Source organism: Lissotriton vulgaris, chromosome 3_2, assembly GCF_964263255.1.
Source record: "Lissotriton vulgaris chromosome 3_2, aLisVul1.2, whole genome shotgun sequence".
In the NCBI taxonomy this organism is placed as follows: domain Eukaryota; kingdom Metazoa; phylum Chordata; class Amphibia; order Caudata; family Salamandridae; genus Lissotriton; species Lissotriton vulgaris.
In genome coordinates, this window is record NC_141690.1 from 113,577,102 (window position 1) to 113,592,389 (window position 15,288).

General features: G+C 42.7%; 1 protein-coding gene across 1 annotated transcript in view; it reads right to left on the reverse strand.

The window, feature by feature from the left end:
* CC2D2A (coiled-coil and C2 domain containing 2A) overlaps positions 1-15,288 on the reverse strand; it is a 432,763-nt gene that overhangs the window by 181,498 nt on the left and 235,977 nt on the right. The window contains exon 17 of the mRNA XM_086964074.1: positions 9,496-9,652. Within this exon, the coding sequence (XP_086820200.1) occupies positions 9,496-9,652 (157 nt within the window). The remainder of the gene's footprint in view (positions 1-9,495; positions 9,653-15,288) is intronic.

Sequence of the window (15,288 nt, forward strand, 5' to 3'; positions counted from 1 at the left end):
ATAGTACAATGTTGCAGGTCTCTTTTGGGTGACATTTTTTATCAATAAATATTTTAACCTATTCGATTATTACCAGGTAATTTTTAATTTGTTGAAATGCAACGAGGAATACACTTTTGCAAAGCAGGAACCCCTTACCATTTATGAGTTACTGCGGTAGTGCATGTTTTTGAATGGTTTTAAGTACGTTCAAATATTTTTTATTTAACACAGTACCAAAAAGATTATGGGACTTGCACATGAGAACCTATTCATAGGAATAGAGAGTACGAATGATTGGTGTTTTCTTCGGAAGAAAAATACTAAAATACTCAGCACTGGTTCCGTACAGTAGTAGGACCCAAACAAGGATTCTCCTAACGTCATGTAGACCTGATCCAAGATCCTGTTTACTCCACAGACTCCAGGCCATTTTCAAAAAGGGAAGAATACAGATTTTATTTTGTACTCTGTGTCAACTGAATCACAGACTGCTGGAGGTTTTAGTGTGCCTTCAATGAGATGTATGTCTATGTTTGGGGGATTTGTAAAGCACATAGCTGCCCAAGGGCTTCCCAGCACTGAAGAGAGGCGGCAGAGGTGATAGGAATAGAAAAATCATGGGAACATTTCTTAAGTTTTTCCTGAAACTACGTTCATCTTTCAGCAGTCTCAGTTCAGTGGTCACTGAGTTCAAGAGCTTAGGGACCAAGAATGGCAAGGATCTTCTTCCCCGTCTTGATCTCTTTATCCTTGGTGTATTCATAAGGAAGTCAGACGATTACCGGAGGGAACATTTAGGGACATATGGGGAGATGAGGGTCTTTAGCAGAGCTGGGCTCCTGCCATTCATAGCTTTATGAGCTAGGCAAAGGGCTTTGAATCTGATCCTGGAATAAACGGGCAGCCATTGCAGCTTTTTTAGAGAGGCTCTCACTGACTCTTGTCTTGGTATCTTCAGGAGAAACCTAGTCGCCGCGTTTTGGCCAACCTGCAGTCTGTTGACCAAGAATTTTGGGGCACCCAAATACAGGGAGTTACTGTAATCCAGGCGTGAGACCACCAGATCCTGTATCACCGTTCTCCGTGCCTGTTGTCTGATAAGATCTATGCTCTTACAGATCAATCGAAGTCTGCCAAAGCAGGTTGCTCAAAGTATTTGTGCTTAGGTTTCCATGGATAGGTTGTGGTCTAACCACAGCACCAGATTCTTTATGGATGGATTGGGGAAATGGGGTGGACCCCAATCTTCTGGTCATTTAATCTTGGCCCAAGGCCAGGGGCAATTCCCCAGGAACATCAGCTCTGTTTTATCGCCGTTAAGCTTAAGGTTGCAGCTGGCCATACAGCTGGCCACCTTTTCCATGCATGGTACCAGTTAAAGGTGGTTGGAGTTAGTCTCCTCGGACAACGAAACTACTAATTGTGTGTCATCAGCGTATGATACAATTGACAATCCTAACTCCTGCGCAATTTCTGCTAGTGAAAGCATATATTTCTTAAACAAATTGGGGCTGAGTGCTGAGCCCTGTGAAAATCTGCATGGGTCCGGGAGCGTGTCTGATAGGTTAATGGATTCCTTAATCTAGAAGAATCGATCATTTAAGAAGGAAGCTATCTAATGGATGGCTTTATCCTGGATACTGATCTCCCTCAATTTGCATGTTAAGGTACCGAGATCCAAGGTATCAAAAGCCGTTCTCAAACCAAGAAGCAGATTTGCGGCTGGGCCCCATTGGTCAAGTATCATTTTGAGCTTCTCTTTTACCACGAGGAGGGCAGACTCTGTACTGTGTTCTGGACCGAAGCCCATCTGAGTCTAATGCAAGAAGTTGTTCTCCTCCAGAAATTGTGAAATGATGCGATTGACATGTTTTTCCACTACATTACCCAGGATGGATAGCAGTGAAATGGGATGGAAATTCTCCAGTACTGTGGGGTCTAAGTGAGGCTTCACAATTTCATGCTTCCACTTCTTGGGGACTATCTCGGTGCTAAGAGATTGAGAGAGAAGCTGTGCCATCGTAGAAAGGATGGAGTACCCATCCTGGAGTAGAATATGTGGGGGTGCAGGATCTAGTGGTGAGCCAGATTTAGTGTTCCTCAAGAGTTGACCTGTGTGTACTGGCCTGGTCTACTAATGTTACCCTGCCCCACTTTGGGTCCACCCGTGGGGCTACCTGCTACCTTGCAGTGAGTTATATATGTGATCAACTTTGTTTTTAAAGAAAGTGGCTAGCTCCTTACATCTCTCCTTCCATGACTGATGCAGGGGGATGCCTTGCTCTATCGTAGTAAGTGACTTCATGATTTTAAATGGTTCCTAGGGCAGTTGGAAATTATGTAAATTTTCTCCTCATAGGGTACGGCCTGAGCTTGCTTTATTTCATCATGGTATCATGGTATTGGCTATTGGATCTTTTATATAGAATCTTAAGGTCTGGGGCGTAGGTCGTCCTCTAGTTCCTTTCAAGTTTCTTGCAAATCTTTTTTAAGGAGGCTAACTGACTGTTAAACCATGAGACTCTTTTGGACTTGCATTGCACTCTTGGTCTTGGACTTGAAGAAGTTTTGACTTTGTACAGGATGTCTCTTAAATTAAAGGAGGCATACTAAACTCGTCTCCCTAAAATATCTGAACATTTGAAAAAGTCCATGTGTCAAGTTAACATCGATGCTCACAGGTAAGTGGTCATGGTGGATGAGATGACATTCCTCTGGAGTATTCGCTCATGGGAGCTGATGTTCTCATGGTAATATGGCGGAAGACATAGCACTCACATGCTTAGCTCTCTAAAAGATGCAACCAAAATATATTTAGCACTAAATCCCTTTTCATCAAACACTCATGTGTCCATTTACTATTTCGTTTTTTCAAAACTTTGCTTAGTGTTTTTGAGTACTGGAGAAGTTGTGTCTCGACACATGATGGTTCTTTGAAATAAATGGTTAAATCATAACATTCAAAAGCATTACATGGACATTGAAACTGGGATGTGGGAATCAACTTTAACAATACAGAAGCTACTCATTAGTACATTGTTTCTCTTGTAAAATCACATATACTGTTTGATCATATAATAAAACATATTTTATCATTTTATTTTAATCTTGTATTGACTCGTCTGTTCCCTCATATGCCCATGATGAACTGGGTAAACATGTAATGTAATGTAAGTATGCACTTATATAGCGCAGCAGTCTCTCCAAGAAGCATCTTGGCGCTTATAGCCCATAGCCTAGATGGAAGGCCGGAAAAGTCAGCTCACACATCCATCTCATCTATACTAAACACACTGTGTCTAAACCAGCGTCATACAGACCGTATCTGAAAGGTTGAAAATCCAGGTTTTCAGAGCCTTACGGAAGTTATTCTCAGCAGAGATCAGGCGCAGATTGGGTGGGAGTTTATTCCAAGCTTTTGCGCCCAGTGTTGCGAGGGATTTCCCTCCTCTTGTTGAGAGTCTGAATTTGGGGATCCGTAACAGATTCATGTTGGCTGATCTGAGGGAACGTGTTGGTGCATACTGTTTAAACCAGGGGAGAAAGTATTTGGGTCCTTGTTGGTGATATGCTCTGAAGGTAATCACTAAGATCTTAAACAGTATACGTTTGTGAATGGGTAGCCAGTGTAGGGCCTTGAGAGCAGCCGAGGCAGATGACCTCCTCGGCCATTTTAAAACCAGGCGGGCAGCAGCATTTTGGACAACCTGTAACCTATGCAGGACAGATCGATTTAGTCCTGCATATAAACTGTTGCAGTAGTCCAAACGAGATGTTACGAGTGCTACTGTCACCGTCTTCCTGGCTGTCAGAGGGAGAAAATCAAAGAACTTTCGGAGTCCTCTGATGATATTAAAACAAGACCCTGCCACTGCCCCTGCCTGCTGTTTGAAAGATAGGGCACTATCAAACCTGATCCCTAGGTTCCGGGCCGTAACGATGGTATCAGGAGGGGACTCCACATCCAATGGCCACCATAGGCTAGGGGAAAAGGGGTTTTGGGGGCCGAAGGGTATAATTTCGGTCTTCCCGGCATGACCTATGGAGTATCACTAACATGTCATGACCCTCCTGTATGGTGACCTCTATGTCCAATGTAGGTGAGGAAGGGAGTCCATATCTTTTCAAATGTATTCATGTTTCTTTTTCTATGGCAGTTGCAGTGATTCGGTTCCGCTCATTTAGTCCAACTGGATTTTTTGCTTTTGTTCACCCGGTTTTTTCGGACCTTTACTGTGGGTGCGTCTCACTGCCTGAGTCTCGCTCATGGTAAATTTACGAGAACTGGACTAACTGTGTTTACTGACAGTATCCACCTTTTAAAATAAGGGTGCTGTGTTGGATGAAGCAGAGCCTTATCTTATCAACATGGACATGAAATAGCAACAGTAAAACATGTTTTGTGAACCTGCCCTGGCTGTTCTTCAAGCTAAGTCTGTATTGTATACCTAGTTACTTGCAAAGAAGACTAACCTTCACCTAAACAGCACTAGCACATTGACTGGGCCACAAAGGATTTAATCTAAATATTCTAGTGGGCCACCAACCCCGAGCACATTATTTGGAGACACCCTACTGAAAAATAAAACAAGGATACAATACCAAATATGTGAAGTGCAAGACGTGCATTTTGGTTGATTCTGAATATCTTCATTGTTGATGATGGCCACAAGTAATACTACATTTTCCATAATTTCACGGTCATCTGACTCTTCCTCTGATTTTGATTCTTCCAGTCTGCAGAACTACTTGAAGCGAGAGGTTTTACAGACCACAAGGAAATGTCCTGTCTTTCATTATCCCTTATAGACTTTGCCTTAAGCAGGAAAGCCTTTGCTAGATGTCAAGTGGGTACTAGAACCAATACAATAGCATGGCAGTTAGTTTCTGCTCAAATTTGGATTCCTATTCATGCTGTTCTATCTGAACTGGTTTGTTGACGCTTCTTCTTCTTTGCGCAGGCACTAAATGATGTTTGTCGGGATTCTGCAGTAACTTCACTCCCTTAACAAACCTTTCAATGATCCTACCAGTAGAAATCACCTTCTCCAGGGCATGACTGCAATGACAAAATATCTTTTCTTGTGCTTTTACACAAGTGGTGCACATCACCACCTGATAGTGAATCATTTCATCCATGTCGCTATATGAGCATGTTGTAGCCAACATCCCTAACAGGGGCGGCCTTAGGCATGTGCAAGCTGTGCACCTGCACAGGGCCACCAAACCCCAGGGGCCACCACGCCAATATATATCCTTAATATAATAATCTTCTGAGGATGGATACATATTTGCATGGCGGCCCCTGGCAAGGATTTGGTGGCCCCCGGCTCTGTTCCTCCTCCAAACACCCTGACCTCCCTCTTCACTGGCATCCGCGCTCCTCCCCGCCCGGACCCACTCTTCCGGGGCCCCCTACCTACGCTCCCTGCCCAGGGCCACCATGAGCCTAGAGTCGCCCCTGTCCCTAAAGTCGCTACATAAGACTCAATTGTTTAACCATGTACTTGATCATGGTAGTAGAAATTTTACCTTTCCATTATAACCCTCATAGTTGTATTACAATAATTCTTCATTCTATTTTTGGCTTCAATTAATACATCTAATTCTTGATCCTCCTCCTCCTCCCCACAGCGCAACCATCTAAGGTACTAATGGACAATGGAGAATCCAGCCTCCTTGTCATGCTTGACCCTTCAGTGCCATTCACACACTACCACACCGCCCTGCTCAATCACTGCTGATGCAAAGTTCTCAATTTGTTCCGGGGGGGCGTGACTTGATGCCAACGGGCATGGCGGCATCTCCCTGAGGCTCCCGCTCCGAGGAAGTGAGTACGCGCTGCCTGGAAACTCCGCACGAAGGTACACCGCGGAGCCTTAACATAAGGGTTGCCTGAAGCTGCTACGAGGTTTTCCGGCGGCTCCTGACACCGGGAACGGTGTTATTTTCAGGTCCACGACAAGAAGCGATCTCACGGCTGCCATTTTGTTGCAAACTTTGCCGAGAGCGTCCTTCAGCATGTCCAAGACGGCAAAAACCAGCATTTTTATATGGCGCTTCTTCAACAAGTACTCTGAAAAATACCCTATGCCCATTTTCAGAAGTGTTATACAGTTGCAGCTTGTCTACTTGCCAACATACTAACTGCTCTTTCTTCAGTCTGTGTGAATGAGGCGACCATTTTGGAAGCTGCTTCCGACCTACACAACAAAATTCTCTGAGAAGTTACAAGTACCACATAAATTTTGAAGTTGTTTCTTCTCCCCCTTCTTGCCTAATAAGTGTATATATATATATACACGGCTTCATTTATATATTTTTGCAAAATTCAGGCTGAAGTGCTATACCTAATGAACCAGTATTATAAAAAAAAAAAGGAGACGGACACATCCCAGCTTAAGGTATTCTATTCGCAATACAATCTACAATAGACCCTGATTTTTATCGCTACTACTCTCTGTTTAGGTCACTGCACACAACCAATATACTTGTCTCCAATTTTCACGCCTCTCTGGATGGTTTATTCAATGGGTTTGCTTGACTTATTCATGTCTTGACATTCCTATTTCATAGCTTCAACCTTCTAGATTTTCTACTGTTGCTATATACACTTTCATGGGTCAATTGGTTCCCATCTTTCCTGGATGACGGACGCACGTTCATCCTGAAGGATTTCTCTAGCCCCATTTACCCACTTGAGACATGCAGCACCAGTAACAGATCTAGTCATTCTCTGATGGTTTCCAATCCAGGACCGAACGCCTGCAGTATTCCAGGTATCCACGATATCACTGTACACCATTATGAACACAACATACCCTGTCAATTAAAGTGTCAGAGGCATCATTTAGGGGTATACCAAGGCAGGAGGTGTTACCCTTGGTTTGCCCTTTGGTAGCCCTGGCACTTCCTTTGCTGCCGATTGCTTAACAGTCAGAAACAAAGCACCAAGGGCAGAAAGTACATGTGACTCTCAGACAGCCAAGTTGAGGAGGCACATGGCACTGCCCCTCCCTTCCTCCAAGGAGGATTTCCTGGCTAAGTTTTCTTGGGAGACAAGGCACTTGCATGTGCCCAGATAAATTTGGTACTTCTGTTACACTTAGTGAACTGTTCTAAATTTCGGACCTTTGCCTAAGTGAACCGCATATAACCAATTATTTTCAATGCATTAGTAGGCCTTGCGACCAGTCACTAACCAACCAGTAGAGGCTCTGTGGACGAAGAGAGATGAGAAGGGGGCTATTTAAAATAGAGAAGTTCTGCCCATCTCCCAAGTGAGCCGCAGATATAAAACATGATGCTTTCACTGTTGAGGGGCACCTACATTTATGACCCTTAGCTTTGATAGCTTACCATTAAGTGCGTGTAGCAGCATGGCTGGCCTGAGCCGCTATAGATCCATGTGGCTGCGGAGCTGGGCCTGCAATTTGACCGGGCAGGGTAGCTCAGAGATAAGCTCTGCAGTCACTGACTGAGAGCAGGTATGGAAACAAGACAATCATGGACGACCTACTCATAAACAAACACAGAGGGCTCTTATAAGCAAGATTGGCTACCTGTCCTGCTTTGGGTTAACTGATATACTCTTTAGCACACAGCATGAGTAACAATGGTAACAGAAGACGTGGCACTTGTTGGGTTAAAATCATCCTGCTATCAGGGTTCAAGTTCATGACTTAAAAGCCAATACTAAAAGTCAATGAATTTGAATCCTGGCAGCCAACTAAGTCTTTCAACCTGCCAAGAGAAATAGTAACAATATGAGCGGTAAGTGCTATATGAACATAAGCTACTGTTATACCAGAAAGATAACTGATTTGCACAATTGGTTAATACAGCTGTGCTCTAAGTAACCACAGAAGGACTGCAGTGTCCCCAGCTGCTTACACTGGGTCATTTAATGGGCCCCACAGTTACTCTTTGAGCTATTCTAGGATCATTTCTTCTCATCTTTTCTTGCTCGCCGATGCACATTCATCCTGATGGATTCCTCCAGCCCCCGCCATCCACTTGTGACATGCAGCACCAGTAACAGATTTATCAATTCTCACAAGCTTTCCAAACTATGGACAGAACTCCGACAGCATTCTATGTAACCAAGATAAAACAGATGCATGCCTGTAGCTTTTGAGGAGACTTCTTCCCTTTCTCCTGTCACATTTCATCCTGATGCTGCATTAGTTCAGTTAACTGCACAGGCTGGACCCCAAACTGATGTATTTGTATAGTTCGTAATCATGCCGGCTTAAGTCTGGCACTAAGATCTGTGCCCAATAAGGCTCTGCTGTCTGCAGCATGTGTCTGTACTTGTTTCAGTGACCAAAGTAATAGTTTTACTGTGCAGGATTCCATGCAATATGTTCTGTATGACAGGGGGTAGCTCTATTGTAGCACTCTGAACCTTTAATACCTCTGTAACCTATGATTGTCGCAGCTTTACTGCGCCCAGGCCTGACAGCCAGGTAGAGCCACTATTAAAGTGATCGACAGCTCTGTTGTCTAAAGGCCATTAACAGTAAGCTTTTGTATTATGACAGTATTTTCCATGAAAAGAACAAATTAGCCAATGATTCCCAAAGTGATGCTGGAATATGTTAATCAGCTCTATTCAGGGAGTAGATATATTTGGTTAACAGGGTCATAAAGGGTCGAGTATGGGCATTTTACTGGCTGCAACTTGGTTGATAATGCTGTTCTCAGTAACATAACATGGCTACCCTCCATTTAGTATATTGTTGGTACCTAAAGTATATTTTTATCTTCTTTCCTATTGTTATACTCTCGTTTCAAAAGTGAAGTCACCGAGGCCAAACATGTCCTGTGATACCAGTAGGTTTCAAGGTCATGTGGCATCACTTCCTCTGACCTCATCGAGCCAACGAGTGGATGATGTTACTAGTGCTACACCAAGCACTGTGGTGAAGGTCCATTAATGCCTATGACCAACAAACATTACATTAAACTGGAAAAAACATAAATATACAATAAAACAGATTCCGGACATTCTTTGTGTACTATACTCCATGCATAGCATTAAGGCTTGAACATTAGTAAGAGCACTGAGAAGTAATCATGGAATTCAGACCAACTATATATTTACATTTGAGACCACTCATGATTTAAAGTAATTCCCTTCGTACGACGAGTGTATTCAGTCTATTCCAGCTTCAAAACCACACCAAAGGACAAATGACATGCTAAATATATAATACGCAATCGACATTAAGCAAAACATTATTAAAATAAACAGAATCAATTATAAAACATAGAAGGTTTCCTATGTCTATGGGAGAGATCACCTTTAGGACCCAAGAAAAGCCTTAAATGCACAGATTCAAGTCTGATATAATGGCATAGTAGCAGGATACCTTAAAACGTTAGCAAGTGAGGCAGATTTGTGCTAGTTAATTTAATGAAATTAAATATCTTTTGGAGATGTAAGAAAATCAGTGGTATAAAAAACTGTAAACCGTCATTTACTTCAAAATTTTAACAGTAAATACTTACCGCTGCCTACTCCTTCATGGTCGAACATTACGCGCTGTTTGCTGCTGAATTCGGTTTCTTCTATGGGAGCTTTTCCCGTCAGGACAGCTGTATCAGGAATTGGTATAAATACTTCCGCTAACAAAGTTGTGCCACTGAGTCCCACTGTTTCATACACCTAGAATAAGTCAGAGTTAATTGTTAGAGATTTTATCATTGGAACAATGCACTACTGCATCCTTGATGTTCAGCGTGTTCTGATGCTTTATTGATTACACAGATTCATTACACAACCCGTTCTGGCGTCAAAATAGGTAACTCTGTAAAACGTATGCTATCAAATGTGCAGTTCTTACATTTGAAGGAAGGAAGCAACCAAGCCAAGATATCTATGCTCAATTTAGCAACATGTGACTGATTGTCAATGTGACAGCACGTCACAAATTGGTTAATGTACATTTTCTGCACAATTAAGTTTGACTTGGGCAGGCAATTAGCATCTCTCACACTCAATCAATCTTCTCAATTGAGTGGACTATGGAGATTTCAGTGAGGGTGTACCAAGAAAGGTGAGAAACACCCACAAACTTTCAAGATTATTGGTATTTACAATTACTTTACAGGTAATTCCCAATTCATTTCAAGAAGGGGCTGGATCACACCCAAAGTAGGTGGCAATGTAGGCGTCAGAAGTAGGTAGGTAATAGGCGGACATTGGATTTTCTGTTCTGTTCTTACATCGAGGATTTGAGGAAAGGAACCAGTCTGAGATTAGTATGTTCAGTGAAAGGAGACATTGGTCCAGAAGATTCTTTGCCTACTCTTGCCTTGGAGCTCTCCACTTTCTTCTTGTTGTTGAGGAGGGTGGGGTGGGAAGTTTTCTGCCATATATTCAGCTTACTCTTTTGATGGGTCTTGCATTCACATTTAAACTCCATACTGGACAGGGAAGCCAGCGAAGGTCTGGGAGGATGGATGTGAAGGGGCCCTCGATGACATGCAGCATGATGAAAGTCAACCATTATTGGTGGTGTTGAGAATAACCACTGTTCACTGCTGTTAATTTGTGAGAGAATAACTGCTACAGTCGAATAGAAGGTGTGGATTAGAAGGAAGGGATTGAGCTGAAACTGAACTCAGCTGGCACTAGGGCATTAGGGATTCACTGAAAAGCAGGATTCCGTGTAGAAGCCCAGGGAAACTGGTTGGAGACCGTGGAGGGGAAAATTTCAAGATGCATTGTGTTGAGCCAGCTTGCGATTTTGGGGAGCATGCCATAAAAGATGACGATAAAACATCTGTTGTTGTGGGGTGGTTTGAATTAAACTACAGACATCAATGACAAGGTGATGAGGGTGATCTTGTTCTAATGTATGATGAGGTATTTAAAAGGACAGCATGTGAGGTAGCGACACCATCTCGAGGACACATAAAACTTTAATGGTGAGGATGTGTAGCAACATACAGTGGGATATCATGAAAGTGGTATTTTGGGATTCAGGAAGGTGTTGCTGTAGGTCAGGCTATACAAATGTTGCCCAAACCACAGATTATGATCTTTGTTTTGAAATTTATCCAGAATGGTTTTTAGCAAGGAAAGTTATGCGTCTTTCTGCATGGTCTCATAGTTGAGGTTGAAGAGCATTAGATCATTCTTATTGGAAATTCCATCTTAAGCACCAACTGAAAGCTAATTACGAATCGGGAGATAAAGGGGAGCATGTTAGCAGTAGATATTCTGTGTTTTGTTTTAGGTGATAGTAGGACATCTACTCACAAAAAATCACTATGCATCTAGAGTGCAGTATAATATCCTCCTCTTCATAGAATTTAGATACGCCTTCAATCTACCTTGATGTATCTTATTTCTCCACAGCAATGCAAGGTTTATAAGAGTACAGCAGGCAGTGTTTGTTCCAGAACTTTCCTTAGTCAGATATTTGGTCTGCAATGGACCATGACACAGGCTCTTTTATCATGTTTCCCTTGAAAGTTGTTGGTACCAGATCACATATAATCCTTGCTTCAAGGTAGAAAGATATTTCACATAATCATTTTCATAAAAGATGACCAAGGAATCAACATTGTTTAGACCGATGTGTTTTAGGTTTGTAGAGCAAATGTTATTCCTTCTAAGTTGGCAAGCAGATCGCTGTATTTCAAAGTGAAGGGGATTTGGAGCTGGTTTGACCACTTTTATGTTTTTGTTGTAGAGCTGAGAATAGCCGAGCAATGTTGAAATCTATATATGATCCGTAGTTGCAACATCTCCGACCTTCTGTACACATGTGAATTTGTCAGAATAGTGGATACAGTCTTTGCCTTTCAAAAAGCTTCTGGAGTTTGCTGAGGTGAGCTGCTTCCCTCTTTTTCCCACACAAATATACTTTGATGAAGCAGACGTCCAAGCCTATGACAAGGGCCCCACTATTTTCCATCATTTGTCAGAAGGTCCCTCTTTCTCTCCTCTACACCTACCAACATTGACTCCTCTTTAACTATGAAAGTTCACCATTTCCCTGGCTCCAACCTATAACAGAATACAGTCATTTTTCTTACTTTTCAGAGCAGTAGGTGGGGATGGGGCTAATGCAGGTTCCCCCTAGTAAGGGGCACAGGTTTATTTTAGTGCCTCAGACCAGGATGAGTGAGTCACTGAACACATGTTTGGTTCATCCAGAGGTTCACTACGACACTAGGACTATGAAGGCAAGTACATACTGAGCTTTCATGTGACTTCTACTTGGCATCCATGATTCATCCTCCAGTATCCCTCCTTCCAATCCCAACTCCATCCCCACCTGCGCAAATGAGATGCTTGGCGCCACAGACTGTATGTTTACTTCCTATGGGGTGGGGGACAGTTAAAATGGATTGATCATTAAGCCCCCGAGGAGTACAAGAAAATGCTCAGAAGGAAACCTTAAAAAAGTGGTTTCTTAAACCGTTTGACCACAAAACAGTTGCTACTTTTACAATTCATCCCCACATTAAGTTTTCACCGACTACGACATTGAGGGAGTATGTAAAAATTTCTGCTTTTTGTGTGTTATTTTCAGATCCATTGGTAATTATTTTTGTAGGTAGTACCTAGGGTTACAGTCTGTGTTACTTTTACTATCTGGTATAAGGCTGGGAGAATTTTTCAATGCCTACTGTAGGAACACTATAGGAATAGGTCTTTAGAACAATGTCTATCTCTTATTTTACACGGCTGAATGACATTCAATATGGTGCAGCAGACTTAAGATGCCCCAACTCACAACCTCCCAAAATAAAGCACACAGGATGATGAGGTCATGGAATTCTCACCCTCTCTTACCTTATAGCACTCCAAACATTCTTTCAATAAAAACTCACAATTCCGGCAAAGGGACCTCGAAAACCCTCACCCTGGAGCCTTTCAAGAGACACGTTGAGAGTGAGAGGTTTTAAGCAAGAGATAAAAAGACTAAGTTTGAAGAGAAATCTATGGATAGGGCTGTTGTTTATATGCAAGTAACATTTCTATGTGTGAAGGCCTTGAAGGGTAAAAGATCTGTGGGTTATGCGTGTGTAGAGAATACCGTGTTTATGCAAAGGCTAATGTCCTCTTTCTAAATAACACTTAATTTGCTAATCCTATTTTTTTATCACTCACTAATTAGGTCGATACAAGATTTGAAGTACATAGTGCTAAAATGATTTGCCCAGTTTGGTTAAGCAAAACCTTAAAATACAAGTCTGTGGGTCACACACCTGTAAAAGAAGCAATCAGATCCCTCCCATGTGTGCAGAGCTCATGTACGTACCCCTCATAAAGGTGATGCAGAGGCTATATTTGTCCATACTGTGCTGGACTGTAGGTGTGCAGGGGCAAGAAATGGATTCCAATGCCTGCACTTCTACACCGAAGTCTCTTCTTTCCCAGGTCCTTGCTTGAGCAGCTGACCCTGCTCAGGTTTTTGGTGTGCATACAGGGAACCGTAGTCCCACTTATCCGATTATAAAAACAGAACTGAAAGTCCCAGATTGCAAAGAATAAACCTGGAATGGACGAGTGGATCATGCACAGACATGCAGAACTTGCATGACCCGCGACCCGTGGGCATGCCTGAAGGAAAATTGTAGCCCTAAATGAAGGGCTTGAAGAAGTCCTCTTAACACACATACTTCTTCCAGACAATAATACTTTGGTAGAATATAAAATTCTCATGAGGGACCCTTGGATTTAGAGGGTGAGATAAACATATGGGGTGGCCTGGCCTGAATGGCCATCCATGTCCCTGCTATATCAGACACTACTTCCAACTGCCTTGAAGGTACTCCTGTGCAAGTTCCTCCTCCTTGGATTACCAATTCAGAAACTGCAGCTGAGCCTGTGAGGAAGAGGGAAGACAGCAGTAGAAGGCAGGTAAAAAACATTTTTGATACAGGATATCTTTGTGTGCATGCATGTCTGCAAGAGTCCAAGTGAATGTTACCTTTGCTTACACTGTGGAAATGCTGGCCCTTGCATAATGGCAGTATTTCTTGGCAACTTGTGGGTATCCATGAGATAATATCTATTGTCCACACTGGTAAAATACCAGCACTCTTACAATGGTGGCAACTCTTGGCAACCTGTGAGCATCCATGAGAGAATGCCCTTGGACCATCCCTTTGAGCATCCACTAGATGATGCCCTTGGACAAGCCCTGATAACTCACTTGGGGTTGCTTTTTACATATTATAGAAAAACATACTGTATGTGCAGAGGAACTCTTCAATCATTAAAGAAACATTAGCACTGTCAGCACTGGCATTATTCATGCCATCAGCAAGGCGTTATCCTCAATCTTCCTTTAAGCTGCGAACCACTATTTGAGATGGACTCCAGTAGCAGAGAGGCATCCCTTCCTGATGCTCTCTAAAGACTCTTCACAGATGGCAGATGTTTGGGGGGTGTAACATTAAAAGGTTATGACAGCTAACTCAGTTGCCATAAAAAATGGGTCAAAGTTTGTGTGAAGCTGGTGCCGGGGAGTCGTACAGTTGTATGTATGTATGTTTGCGGTATTTGTATATCAGGAACCTAGCCAAAAACTACAAGAGACTGGAACAGGATGAAAGGCCAACATACAGTCAACGAGTGATAGAAGAGGCAGCTGGTTATAAGATAGTTACTGCTTTGTGATGTAGTGTTTGTTAAAAAGGTGTGTCTGACTCTTTCCTACACTGGAGTTGTGTTGGGTCTCCAGCTGATGGTGGCCAGGCTGCAGATGTGTCATCATGACCAGCACCACCTTTATATTGGGAGCACAAACAACAGTTTTGAAGTTGCTTTATGGAAGTCAGAGTTTCACGTTCTTTGGAGGTGAGAGCTGGTACCAGGTCATCTTTGTTTTTTTGGCAATGTGAGGGTGAGGTTGATGTCGAAGGTGAATCCAAGAGATTTGGGAGCCTGTGAAAGTTGGGGGTTCGAAGCCATCAAGGTTTATGTCATTGAGATAGGTGTGTACTATTTATCGTAAGCTCTTCTTGGCAAATTATGAATTCTGTTTTGATTGGGTTGTGCTTCAGGTGGGCACTGGACATCCAGGTTGGGATGTAGTGCAGGCAGTGTCTAAGGCATTGGATATCTAGAGCAGGAGGGATTTTTAGGTAGAGTTGTGCATCATCAGCAAATTGGTGAATCTTGATGCTGTCAGTGACTAGAGTCCCCAAGGGCTCTATGTAGAGGTTGAAGATGGCAAGAGACAGAATGGTGCTCTTTTAATTTCATAGGTGATACAGTCTTTTATGACTTGGAGGTGCCCATGTGAACAGACAGGTGCTGATTGAAAAGGTAGGAAG